Source organism: Argiope bruennichi, chromosome 11 (genome assembly GCF_947563725.1).
Source record: "Argiope bruennichi chromosome 11, qqArgBrue1.1, whole genome shotgun sequence".
NCBI classification, from domain to species: domain Eukaryota; kingdom Metazoa; phylum Arthropoda; class Arachnida; order Araneae; family Araneidae; genus Argiope; species Argiope bruennichi.
The window spans coordinates 35,009,281-35,023,385 of record NC_079161.1 but is presented as its reverse complement, the minus strand read 5'-3'; the positions used below and the strand labels follow the sequence as shown (position 1 = coordinate 35,023,385).

Here is a 14,105-nt window from a genome sequence, read left to right as displayed (position 1 = left end):
TCAAAACTCTTTTTTTGTAAATATTAATTCTTGTTAAAATTCTTTTCTTACTATAGAATTTATATAAAAAGTAGATATTCGAAAAGGAAGGAAATGCAGCATCCATAATGCTCTATAGGCCATAGTTAAGTAAATGATAAAGAAAATCATACAGATATTTAAAATTAAAACACGCTAATTTAACTTGATATTTCAGACAAATAAAATAAACTTTTAAAATTATCATATATATCTATATGTAATCAGAGAAAAAGGTTGTTTTTCTTAGTATAATGACATATCACTTCGAATGTCTGATTGCTTTAAAAATTTACTGTAAATACAATTGGAACTTCATAGCGTCATATTCTGCCATAAAAAATATTCTTCGGCTAATTTTACAAAATTTTGTAATTCTTCATCTGATTCCTTTATTTAGTTTTCTAGGTGTGCGTGCACTCTCCATTTTCATCTACCTCATCCTTTTTCTTTCTCTATTATATGTTTGCTTATCATGTCATTCATCAAGAAAGAATGCGATGTTAATGTATACAGTGGGTGGATATATTTACTTAAACCAGCCTTATCTTTTCACTAATTCATTACATATATATTTTTTTACCTCACAAGCCAAAATTTCCGATTTAAATTTTTACTTTCAAACTCCAACTTTTGAAGACAGTCAAAACATGAATGCAGTTTCACACAAATGGTTGTTTATACGGAGCAATGAAGTGTACTCGCCCGCCTCCTGTACTTTTCAAATTTATCACTATTAAGTGTGAATAGTTGTTATTTCTTCCTTCAGGACATCCTGTATCATTCATTTGAAACAGAAACCAACTCACCAATATAGAATTTGTACGACCGTGTATTGCTGTTTTAGTAGTGAGAGGATTAAATATTTTGATATTGCCAGTTAGCTGGAAGCCGAAAAAGAGAAATGTAGTATTTCATTTTAGTAGTGATGAAAACTGAATTTCAATATGTAATTTTTTGGAAAACTTTTATATAATTTAAAATTTTCCGCAAATTTTCTATATTTTATTATTTTTTTAATAGTTGTAACTGCAAAAGTGCATAATATTCACACGATTTTTAAATTATTCTTCAAGAATATGAATAATAGAATCAGTACATTCCAGTTACAAATGAAACAAGCAGGCATTTTTCACATTTATAACTGGCATATTTTTATGCATTGTTCTTCCAGTTTAAAAGAAAGAAATAATAAGGAAATAAAAATGATGATAAAAAAAGAAAAATGCATTACGTTACTGAAATCTTAAATTTTGTGTTTTATTTCCAGTATTTTATACATCATATAAATTCACCATGTTTCCCCTCAGAGATATGGAACTACAAAAATGCATATCGGATTTTTTCTTTAATATTAAAATTTCTATTTTAATTTTGGAAACACTACTATGTTTCACCATCATATTGAAAAGGCTTTAAATGGTGTCATCAATAAACGATTACAATTTCTTTATTTACTGTATCTGAAAATATTTTTTTTTTATCCATTCAGTTTTTTTATCCTTTAAAATGTACCGTTTTTATTCGAATTTTTCTATATAAATTTCTGTAGCCAATCTGAATTTTTTTTTTTTAAAGTTTCTTGTGAAATAATTGACATGAACAGTTTTTGATGAAATAAAATTAAGTTCAGTTGAATTTGTTTTTATTTTACGGCACAAAAGCCATTATTGGCTAAGTAATTACTTTAAGACTTGCATGAGTTTCGATAATATAAAATGTAATATAAAAACAAATAATTTTCATTTTAACAAAAGTATATCATTTTTAAAAGCTATTTAATCACTATTCATATTAAGAAAGCAATAATTATTTTCAATGTTGTTACCTGTAATTATCAGAGAGATAATCTTCTTCATCACTCTGTTTGTAATAATCAGGTCATTAATGCACTTTATAATTAATATGAATATTAAGAAAAGGAGATTTAATTCTCTAATTCCAAACTTCATTACGACTTTCTCTATGATAAGGCATCATAACATGATAAGGTTTTTTTAAATAATAATTTAGGTTTGCTTTTTCAATTTTTACATCATGTTTACAATTTAATCTTAGCTAGGTGACATCCATACAAAACATGCTTTTATTATTATCGCAACTCGCGTGTGCGTACACTCAGCAAATAAATCAAAGAGAAATTTTGTTGTAAAACATACTGCAAAATATTTTTTTAATTATTAGAATTAGAGAAAAAATAGTAAATAAATAAAAGTGGTATCCTTGAAAAGTTTATTTTTTGAATTTTAAAGTTGTGTAAAAAAGATTTTTGTAAATTAGCATTATTTGAAGCTACTGAGAAAAAGCATTAAAATTTTGAATAATTTTTAATTAAAGATGGAATCAAAGTTTTTAGAAGTTCTTTATTAGTGAGCACATATTATATCAGAAGTAACTATGCGTAAGATTAGATAGCTGCAAGTAGCTCAGTAGTCGCCGCTGGAAAGCGTTTTGAAGGAATTTTTCCTCATATATGCCACAATTTACAAATAACAAGCCACTTTGTAAATTTCATAGTGTTAAAACATTTTCGTAGCAGTGAAGGAAAAATACAGTTTCTTTATATTGAAGTGGTAAAAAAAATATAAAATGAAACAAGACTATGATGGTAGTCTCTAATAGGTCTTCTGAAACTTTTCCGAACATTCGGATTTTTCGAAAAACATTCTACAGAAAAGTTTTACTTTATCACTAATCATTATTAAAATTTATGTCGTAATATTTAAATTGCTCTGAAAAATAGAAATAAAAATACTCTTCAAAATTTAAAAATCTGTTAAGAATAATATGTACAGAATCAAATCATAGTATCTGAGAAATCATTGAATGATTTTGGATAAGAACATTCTATACAAGTCAATTCCATTCCTTGCAAGGTTTGCAGTTACTGTATTGAATCAGGCTACTTGGAAAATGAAGAATTTAAGTAAAGCAATTCTAATTCTACCAAGCCTGTAATTATCTGGAATAATACAGTTTTGATAGAATTGGCTGGAATAATACAGGCTGTGAAAGTCATTTCTACTTTTGGCGTGTCTGCAATTATTGTAGATTTTCTTGAAATAGAAGAATATGTGGAAGTTATTTATAATAAAAACTATCATTCTAATTTGTACTAATTTATTTATTATTTAATGAAAGTTACTATTATTTCTTGCAAATTTGCAATTACTGCACTCAATTAGATTATTTGAAAAGTCCATTCTAGTTTTAACAAGTCAGTAATTACTCTATTGCTTTATGGTAAATGGGAACGAAGACTCTATTGTAGTTAGTTCTAGTTTCAACATATCTATAATATATATTATGCCATCAGAATACGGGCATTTACCATCTTTGATAATTTTTGTCGCATCTATGAAAGAACCGACTTCTTTTGCCAAATCTAACACTTTAAGCAAAAGGAAAGCAGGAACTTCTATTGTTGGTGGAATTTTTATATCAACTTTATCTAGAATGAATGAAAGCGAGGAAAACATTCTTTCCACCTTCGGGTTTCGAAAGATTTCAATCTCATTTTGTGAAATTTGAATAAGATCGCTTAAAATAGATAAATAAATTCGAATTTTATTTGAAATTTCAGGAGAATCTTGCATTCGTTTACTAAATAGCTGCAAATCCTCGATTCCGATACCTTTGCCTATAAACGAGGAATATTTTCCCTGTTTCAGGAGATCTAGAGATTTTTTGAAATTTTTAGTAACAATAAACAGTCTATGAAATTCATTGAGTATTATGAAAGATATTGAATCCTTTGATTTAAAATCAAAGCCGAAAATGTTTCGAAACTCCTCTTCTAGGTTCGGTGAAAATTTCAACCATTCATTCAAAGATCGAGAAAGTTCTTTGTCTTTCATCAAAACAGCTTGCAACTCATTCTGGTATTTTTTTGACAAAATCGATTCTATTATAAGCGATGCTTCTCTTGTTAAGTAACCTGTAACAAAAATAATTTGGCATTACAAAAACGTCAAACATATTTAAACATTCATATAAATTTGTTTTAAAGACTAATTCTGTCTTTTTCCAGTATAATTTCAGCTAAAAATTTTGTTATCAGCAGTCCACATACATATACTTTCTTTAAATTTTTAAATAGTTAACTTATGGGATTTATGAAGAAGTATATTTATACACTTGCAACGAATGGTAAGCTTCACGTTATGAAATATTATTGAGCATTCCTTGTTGGGTGTGATTATTGTAAGCTACAGATGACATTTTCCGATCACTGGAATAACTGCAGCTGTAGTCCCTAAAAATAATAATCTCTTCTTTATTCTATCTCCAATCTTAAGAATAGGTATATAATGATTACTTTTAACTCAGGCAGGGTAGTTTACAGTTATAATGACTATGTAGTTTATACTTATTATACCTTATCTGATCTGAGAAGGAGTTCAGCATTCTGAGGTTCAAGCAGGAAGCTATAATACAATTGGAATATAATCCTCTTTATGTAAATAGAAAATTTTTCCATCTTGAATCATTTTACTTGATACAAATTTCTAGTACCTGTTTTATTTTTCCCGCCTGATGAATACTTTTCGAAAATATTAAATATAAAATCGTTCAATTATGATGCACTCTCTAAGAAGGGACTGTCTCTGTACTGCTTGTATAAATCGTTTTGTTTTGAAAAGTCTGCAGCGGTCTTTATTTAAAAATATATTTAAGAACCTTCAAGGATTACAAGAAGGTTGCCTATAGGAAGGCAGTGCCTACTTTGAACATCTTCATCACTTATGTAATGGTAAATGAGCATGCTTACTTTGTGCAAACTAATTTCTTTAAAAAGAAATACGAATACAAATTGGAAGAGAGTGTTTCTTTTTCTTTTCATTTCTGTAAAATGTATTTTGACAATTCTTTTACTGAGAAATAGAATGAGGCAGAATAATAAAATGTTTAGAAAAGATAATAAAATTTTTAGTTTAGGTAAGAGAAAAATATATTGAGAGATCAATATCCTTAATAACATAAAATTTAATAATAATATTTATAAACAGAAGACCAAAACACGGAAATAGTGTCAATTTTTGTTTATGCATTAAAGTTTCACTCAGTGTATCCAATTAAGCGGCATGGAATTCGTAACATCGCTATTTAATCCTTTCTAGAATACGTGCCTTAAGGGAATTCATAAATGAATTTGATTTCATTTTTGAAGTTCTTAGAACAGAGATTAATTCTATTAGCACAAAATGCCCACCAATATTGTTACATTTTCACATTGTTACATGTTCAAACGATCAGTATGATATCCCGAGCTTATTGCATCCCATGTGTTCGGAATATCGAATAATATCGAGGATATATCGTACAATATTTTGCACTGATAGAATAATTCACATAATATTTATAATATTTTTGTGTGTATAGAAGTCATTTCAGTAGAAACTGTGTTCGAATTGAAACACCTACTGCAGTGCAGTAATATATTTACCATTCCTCATAAAATCATATTAAGCAAACATACGCTATTCTGACAGCATAATCATGAGTGCATAACACCGATGGAAATATAAACGTTATGAAAAATGGAATAGATTGCCCGTTGAAGAGGGGGTGCATACCTGCACCTCTCTTCAAGATTGATCTGATCTAAAATCAACTAACTGCTTTATCCTGCCTTTTAAGCATGGAATTTTATTTTTGATTCAATTAATCATTATTTTTTAAAATCTTTTTTTAATGAAGGTACAGCTCTCGCAGATGGAAAATTACTGCTTTTTATATCCTTCAATATTTACAAAAAGATTATAAATACCTGTTGGGCACGTAAAGCCACCGACACTCATTACTGGGATCGAGATGGGTATTCCTATAAGACTCATAAGAAATGTAGAGAGGGCTGTCAGAGCGCATATTATTCCCATTCCACTTCCAGCTGCTTTGCCGCAGTTGGTGTAAAAACAAACATTGTCAAGTTTCTGTCTCAGCTCTTCGAGTGTCTCGATGGTCCTGATTCTTTGCGATCTCCAGTATTTCAAGTCTGGAATGGGTTTGTCGGTCAATTGCTTTTCAGCTGCTTCTGTAAATTGTAGCAATCCTCGCCAGATTTCTTTATTTTTGTCGTTTCCAGGAACGGACAGTTTGATTACAGCCAAGGATGTAATAAAAACAAAGAATGCCAAGAGATTCAGTCGTGACTAAAGAAAAAAAAATTGAATTATGAATTGATTATTATTTAATTAAGTTTTGAAGTCAAACAGAAATTACGATAGCATACTAGCCTCTCGTACGTAAATTATTGATAGGCTATTAACATTTAAAAAATAACTTGAGATAATAAATAGTGACGAAATCTTCATTAATTAAATCTTCTTATTTTAATAGCACTTTCTGATGTAATTTTTCATAATAATGGCTCAAAGTTCCCTGTTCAAAAAGAATAGACTCGCACTTTATTGATGAAGCTTCGATTAATAATTGTTGTAGGAAAGGTTATTGGGATTAAACTGTAATTTTTATAATTGACTGTTATATTACATTGATCTTCAATAATCTTTTACAACGGCATTCGATATTTATTTATATTGATTGATCAGTGCTCAGATATAGGACGCAACATATGAAAAATAAAACAAAGTCAAAAGGATAAAAAAAAAAAATCCCCCCCCCCCGCAGTAGCATGAAATAAATAATAAAAAAATATAAGGAATTTTCATTGTGATTGGTGATGATGATTAGAAATTGTTTACCTATGTACGTCCCAAATTTTAAGTTTTTTATTGCGATATGAAAGCGCTGTGAAATTTTTAAGCAATTTGAAAATGGGACTCTCAAGATAGTTGATGTAAGACCTCACCAGCTTGCCATTTCTCTTCCTCTAAGAATTATCTGTTTTTCAAAGCTATTTGTTAATGCTTTGGTTGTGCAAGTAGATCTAAATTTATCCTTGAATGTGAGGTTATAAAAGGCAGAGAGCACTTTGTTTTCAGTATGACAAAGAAGCCATCAATGTTTTAAGGAAAAAACCACTACTACATAAATGAAAAACGATCAATTAACCGATTTATACTTTTCTCTTTTAAAAACAAAAGAGCAGACTTTTCATTAGTAAAGGGAGGGAGGGGGGGACCTGTTAACAAAGGTTTTCTTTTCAAAAAGAGCATACTCATTTTTTCCAACTCATGCATGTAAAGGGTATTCCAAAATTAACACAAGATTTAAATTTGTCGCCATTCGTGTCAAAGTATTGGAAACCCTATTGAAAGTGTAATGTTCCAGTTTTACTAATCCTAAACTATCAATTGTCAAATGGTTTTTTAATAAGATTTCCAACCCTTTACTGCACGAATAGTAAAAAAATAAAGTCTTGCGTTAATTTGCAGACATTTTTATATCCATTTAATCTGCTAAATATATTAAAAACTAGTGCTTGACTCGATTTCAAAATCTGCGAAAAGATAATCTTTCTCTTATTAAAAAAAAATTGCCAATTTTTTTAAACTAATATCTCAGCTTTCATATCACCCCTGAATGAAATTCAAGATCTCCTCTTTTATTTGGGATTTTGATTAAGAACAAGAAGAGGTTTCCAATATTCCAAAGGTATTGATAGATAAGACTATTGCACCTTTAGAAAACCTAGTGGGTTAACCAAGAATTATCTTTTTTTTTATATAGAAATAAATCTATGAGTCATTCACTCCGAGAAACAAAAGGAAAAGGATGTAATATTAACCATATGATGTTTACAGATCCAACATATCAGCAGCATGAGGGGAACGAAGAATTCTTAAGTCTTTCTGATGTAGTTAGTATCTGTGCAAGAATTGTTTAAATTACTATAGAACTGAAGTTGGTCCTTTCCTACCTCAAGCATGTTGTATACTTCCCCAATATGGAGCGTTTACTGGAAGTAAACACAGAAAATTGAGTAGTAAAAAGAATCAGGATGCATTTTGAAAAAATACCTTTCCTAATTGACCAATCAGCTGGATGGACCAACCAGCAAAATGTTACTCAAACTGCAATTTCATCTATCTCACTTTACTCATCTATCAAATTGCGTTTTGAAGTTAATGTCTTCGGTTACATGTGATTGAAAATATATTTGATAATCTACATATTGACAGATTTGTTCTAAAATCTGGTATATATTTACTATATAGGGGTAAAGATCACAAAATAAAATTCTTTAACTCGTTGTATATTAAATTATCGGGATTGCATATGCATGAATAGACAGAGCAACAGACAATCAATCCGTTAACGCATTTATTCCAAAATTTGATGCGTATTTACAATTCTATTGACAAAGCCATATGACATATATGTATAATTTGTTTAGAGCATTTAGTTTTGTAACATTAAACATAGATTTCCTTTGCAATGTATAAAAAAGTAAATACTTTTCTAGAGTAACATCTATATCGTCTGAAAACAAAGTTAAAAAAAAGCAAAAAAAGAAAAGAATTGGAAAAACAAAACATAATTATACAAACATTATCAGAGAACTAAGAGAAAGAGAGAGAAAGAAGTATGACATCATCTTCTCGCTTTTCTTAGCAACCCCCAAGAATCACGTTATCATTCTTTTGGAATTAATGCATGATTTCAGTTCATTTCAATCGCTAAGCATATAGATATGCATTTCTGGTAACAATAAAAAATTAACAATATATTCATTGCAAAAAGTATAATTAAATTATTCTATATGTTTATTTTAATTTTTCATAACTTATTAAAAACTGAATTATCAATTTTTAAAAATAAAATTGCCTGATAATAGCTGAAAAATATATTTATAAATGTTTAAAAGTAAAAAATATTTAATTCTAATATGTTTAAAAATAAACATTATTTACATTAAGAGTATATCGGTACCTTCACAACATTTTTAAAAATTTAAAATATTATACAAAAATATTTCCTAGTAATGTATGTTAACATTAAAATAAAAACAATCTGAAAAGAAATAAAACCAATTTGAATCTACCTGTTTTGATGAAATTTCAATTTTTCAAATTTGTTACTACTTAATCAAAAGTGAGTATTTTTTTCTTCAAACTTTTTTTATAGATTCACCGACATATATTACACAAAATCTTGCATGGATTACGAGATATATTTAGTACTTATTTTAATATAAAATTTTTACAATATTATATGCAGTGAAAAATAGAGAAATTTAGCAGAATCTCATTTTAACTCTAGCATCTAAAAATAATCTAAGCAAGTGAATGCCTACTGCATGCACAGTTTTATTAAGCACATAACAATGAACTTGTACACAAAATTTGAAAGCTCTATCTTATTTAGGAAAAAAGCCTTAGAATTTTAAAAAGATAAAGATGTTGGAAAAACAGAACATGGAAAAAAAAGACATTTAAAGTTTTGATTTGTGAATAAAAATCTATTTACTCTTTTCCCAAGCAAGTATTCTGCATAGTCTATATAATTTAAAATATATATACAAAATTTAAAACACCAATCTTCAATACAAAATATTTTATAAAGATTTAAATACTCATTATTGCACTAAAGTATTGCATATAGTAACTTATGAAATGAAAGATTCTTTTAAAATAATAAATAACTATAAAATAAGAATCAAGAAAGAATAATCTTTATAATAGCTAGATAAAATTCTTCATGGCAATAAACACAAATAAAATTTTTTTTATCATGATGGAATACTATGAATAACATGGAATATTTATACACATTCAGAAAAAGGAAAAATGTAAGCTTGCCTCATCTAGCAGCTGCGCAATTAGACAATTACAAGCAAATAAATGAAAAATGTATTTAAAAAATATCGCATGTTCGTAGTGTAACTACAAAATAAAAGATTCTGTAAAATGTAATAAATAACTTTAAAATACGAAACAAGAAAGAATGTTCCTTATACGTTCTAGATGAAATTCTTTATGGCGATAAACACAAATAAAGGATTTTTTGCAGTAATGGAATGAGATAAATATCTGGAATAATAACAACAACAATAACAACAAAAAACGCACCTTTCTGAAATATCTTAGCATGATAGTGTCATTAATTAAAAAAAAAAGGTTATTTATTTTATCGTCTGAAATTTTATAACATTATTTCGTCATCATTACTGAATCATGTTAAAAAATTTATTAAAGTGTAATAAATAATACATGCAATAGTAAAAGATTATTCTATTTAACTAGAAAAGAAAAGAATGCAAGCCAAATTTTGGAAATTAAGCATTATTTTTAAATGAGAATTTTATAATTTTTGGATTTGAAGATTATACAGTGAAAGCCGACTCCGCTGTTAATTTTCTATTGATAATTCCAATGATGAATAAATGATTAGAGCATATTGTGTTGTCAGTTACAGAACAAAGTTTGAAAAATTAAAAAAAAATAAAAATGGAAGATTAATGGATGCCTCAAAAATTAGTTTCATTGAATTATTTTTAAAGTAGTGTAATTATTGTGATTTGTTTTATATGATACATTTTTTGTGTGATAATACATTCCAAAGTTTTTGAGAGCAAATGTTAAAATTTGATTGAATTTTAATTAATTAAAATCTAATTTATATTTTTTTTAAAGTTTTTACTTTGGGAAAAGTTATTAACCAAGAAGGATATTTGATATTTCTATGTTAAACGGTGCCAACAGTGTCTTCTGCCAAAAGTGTCTTTAACACTCAGGTGTTATTTTTACTTCTTTCCATAAACTATGTGTATTTCTTGTTTTCTCTATTCCTATTGAAAGTTTTTAAGAGTAATTTTAAATCACACTTCATAAAATTAAGTGAGTAAAAAAAAAAAAAAAAAAAAAAAAAACCGCAGCTGAAATGGTTTTCTCAAAAATTTCTCGCGTAGACTCTAATAAAGGCGTTTTCCCAGAGAGCACATTACATAAAATTGGCGTACAAGAGTTACGAAATATTAACCATTGGCGTGAATTTATCATTTTTACTGAATTTATCGTGTCACAATTGGTGACTTATTTGCCGATTAATTCCTGGCATGTGGGTAATAGTAATCGAAAATCAAATTTGTTTTTTAGACGCTTATTTCCCAACCGAGTGAAATAGAATTTTGACGTAAGACTACATTTGTAGTCACAAAATTACAAAACAGATTTGATATATTTAAGTTATTACATCTTTAATGCGTCTTTACATATTTCTAGAAGTACAGACTAACAGACGGTCAATCCTTTGCTGTATTTGAACCAAAATTGGATACATGTCTACACTATAGATGTTAAATCTATGTACCAAATTTTATGTATCTAATTTTCTTCGTTTTGTAGTAACTGTGTTAAATCATACTCGAAGAGTCGAACAGACAGACTTCCTCTGAGCGTATTTTACTCAAAATTTGACAAAAATTTACAAATTTGGTGTAAAGATCATACATAAATTTCATTTGCCTTGCCCAAAGCGTTTTTGAATTATCTTTGTCAGATAGACGGTTGAAAATTTCCAGCAATATATTCTTCGATCTCAGGGAAGTCTAATACTTGGAGATTCTTCAAAATTTCGAGTCTGAATTTTTTGACAATTACTTTCTCTATGCTTATGATAAAGTAATAATACGCCCTTAAATAATTATAAAAGATTTCGTATTTTTTATGATTTATAATAATATTTGCCCCTGCCTATTAATCATACTTTATAAATAAATTGTAGAAATTGATGTGATGACAGCATCTGATTATTGGCAGTTGGAAATCCGATGCATTTAAGAACTTTTATGTGCATGAATACTGAACATGCAAAATCTGTTGTCAGTGGATAAAACGTTCTAACTATTCTATGGCTTGGAAATTTGGATAATTTGGTTAGATTAGATTTAATCTATTCAGGTTATTATTCATAATATTGTTCGAAAATTTTGTCTCGGAAACATTCCTCAAGTAGTTTTAAAGAAAACTTTAATCCAACGCATGTGAATAAAAATTATTGTTTATTTTTTTAAACAAATCTACAATTTATGTTCTATATTAATGAAATTTGGCATGAATATTTTTCAAAAGAAGAGGAGAGGGTGGTATTGTCGATATTTCAAGGTCAAATGTCATTAAAATATAATAACTAAAAATTAAGCAATGTTTAGGCGCCTTTCAGCTATATCTTACATATTGTCGTGCAAAAATTATTATTTTATTATTTTAAAGCTCGAAACAGTGGCATTTTTAATGATACCAATTTTGATTCGGAATTTTTTCCTCTAATTTAAAAGATTTTTTAAAATTTAAGGGGAGATGGCATCTGTAAAAATGTTTTTATTGTTATGATGAATTGTTGATTACGATAATTCGATGGCTCCATCAGGCAATTCAGTCGGATGCTTTTGAGAATGATAAAATGAAAATGAACAAAGTATTTTCTTGGAAACCAATTCCGAAACATGATGTTCTTTTTCGCAGTTATTTCCTAATACATTCGCATTTTAATTTACACTTGTAGAAATTTATAAAAGCTGATTCCGACAAATTCATATTTTTGAGTAATTTTAAATAATAAAGTGAAATCTGTACTTCTACTAATACTAAAAATGAATGTGTATATATATATATATATATATATATATATATATATATATATATATATATATATATATATATATATATATATATATTAGCGCTCTATAGACAGACATTTGACCAACGGCTATTAAATTTCACAAATATGTAACTTGGAAGATAAGAATGTGCTCCCCAAAGCAATTTATCTGAAATTTTGGTAGTTTAATTAATTAAATTTAAGTGTTTTTTACGATAACGTCGGGAAATATTATTGCACAAAATTAATTTTCATACCATTTTAAAATTTAAGAAATTGTTTTAATAAAGATATCAGTTAAGTATCGTGTAAATTTTTTCTAAATTTTGGTAATTTGTAAATTTTTTTTTAATTTAATTTTCTACAATAGGTCACATTGTTGCCATGAAATGCAAACACTTTTCTTTGTTTCATCAAATATTTAATCGCGTGTATTTTTTTCATTGTCAAAGGCTGAAGATGAAGAATATGTATTGTTATTAAATAGAATCCCTTTATATAAAGGCTATGATGTCATGGGACTGATTTGCATTAGAAAAATTCACGTACACGAAAAACTAACCTTAAGTAAGACAGTTAAAATAACACGGCTTTAATGTCTTTCAAATTAGCGGCATCATGGAATGATGTTATATCTACACTATTTAGCTATAACCGGAGAACCAGTTAGTCATTAGAGGCATCTAGTTTTAAATAAATGCATTTCTTATTAATAATTTAAGGTCCAGGAATGTTAATATTCTAGATAAACAAATTGGTTCCAGAAGAGGAATGATTATTTAATAAAAAAAGTAGAATTAGAAAAGGCAATATGCTTACCATTTTCACCAAACTGTTATTTATTTCCTGATTGCGTAAATTTCTCAAGCCGTATCCCCCTTTTAGAAAAAACACAAACTAAAAATAAACATCCGTCAATTTTGATAGGTTTGCGTTGTTAAGTCATAGCTTTGACTTTATACAAAAATGTTTATACGCAATCCAAGTTTAGTTTTGTCATATGACTTTTAAATTTGAGTCCTTGAAGTAGTTTCGATAGCATATGCTTGGACAGAAAACTGATTAAAAATATTGTCATAAGTCGAGAAATAACTGATAATCTAGTCCCAAAGAATAAAAATTGAATTTTATCTACTTTATGCAAAGTTTACTGAGATAAGATACATGAATTCCGCCTGTTTTGCTACTTTGTTTAGGTGCTGGTGAAATGGTGGGTTGAAAATTCGAAAACGTGAACGAGATATGTCGCAAAATAAAATTTTCAAGCCATAAACTGCTTCACTTATTTTCTCCAAAATGCATTTTAAATCTACCTTCGACCCAAGTTTTATGAAATATGAGGGTATTTCAAAAATTATTCCATATCTTTTTTAACAAGAATTAAAAAAATCTTGTGGTCTAATGAGTACATCATCTTTTGACATAATCGACATGTTGACATTTCCAATAAATTTTGTCCAGTGTTTTAAAAACTTGAGCAGTTCTTTTGCGTTGAAGGCTTTTAATAGGAGAAATTAGTGTAAGGGCTGCAGATCTGTAGCACTCTTTGAGATTATCTTTATGCTATGTTTACACTCGGCCAG

At 28.0% G+C, this 14,105-nt stretch overlaps 1 protein-coding gene across 1 annotated transcript; it reads right to left on the bottom strand.

Annotated features, from left to right (window-relative positions):
* Positions 1-1,545: 1,545 nt before the first annotated feature.
* On the bottom strand, positions 1,546-13,586 carry LOC129956440 (uncharacterized). The gene is made up of 3 exons (XM_056068322.1): positions 13,342-13,586; positions 5,789-6,170; positions 1,546-3,955 (listed from the first exon to the last, which is right to left on the bottom strand). Exons 1-3 carry the CDS (start codon positions 13,342-13,344, stop codon positions 3,249-3,251), a joined length of 1,092 nt encoding a protein of 363 aa, XP_055924297.1. The 5' UTR covers positions 13,345-13,586; the 3' UTR covers positions 1,546-3,248.
* Between the last annotated feature and the right edge of the window lie 519 nt (positions 13,587-14,105).

What these genes read in the sequence shown, in the direction of transcription:
- LOC129956440 (XM_056068322.1), bottom strand. An exon ending in TGGCTTTACGTGCCCAACAG is followed by an intron (nt 3,956 to 5,788) that starts GTATTTATAATC and finishes TTTTTGTTACAG; the next exon opens with GTTACTTAACAAGAGAAGCA.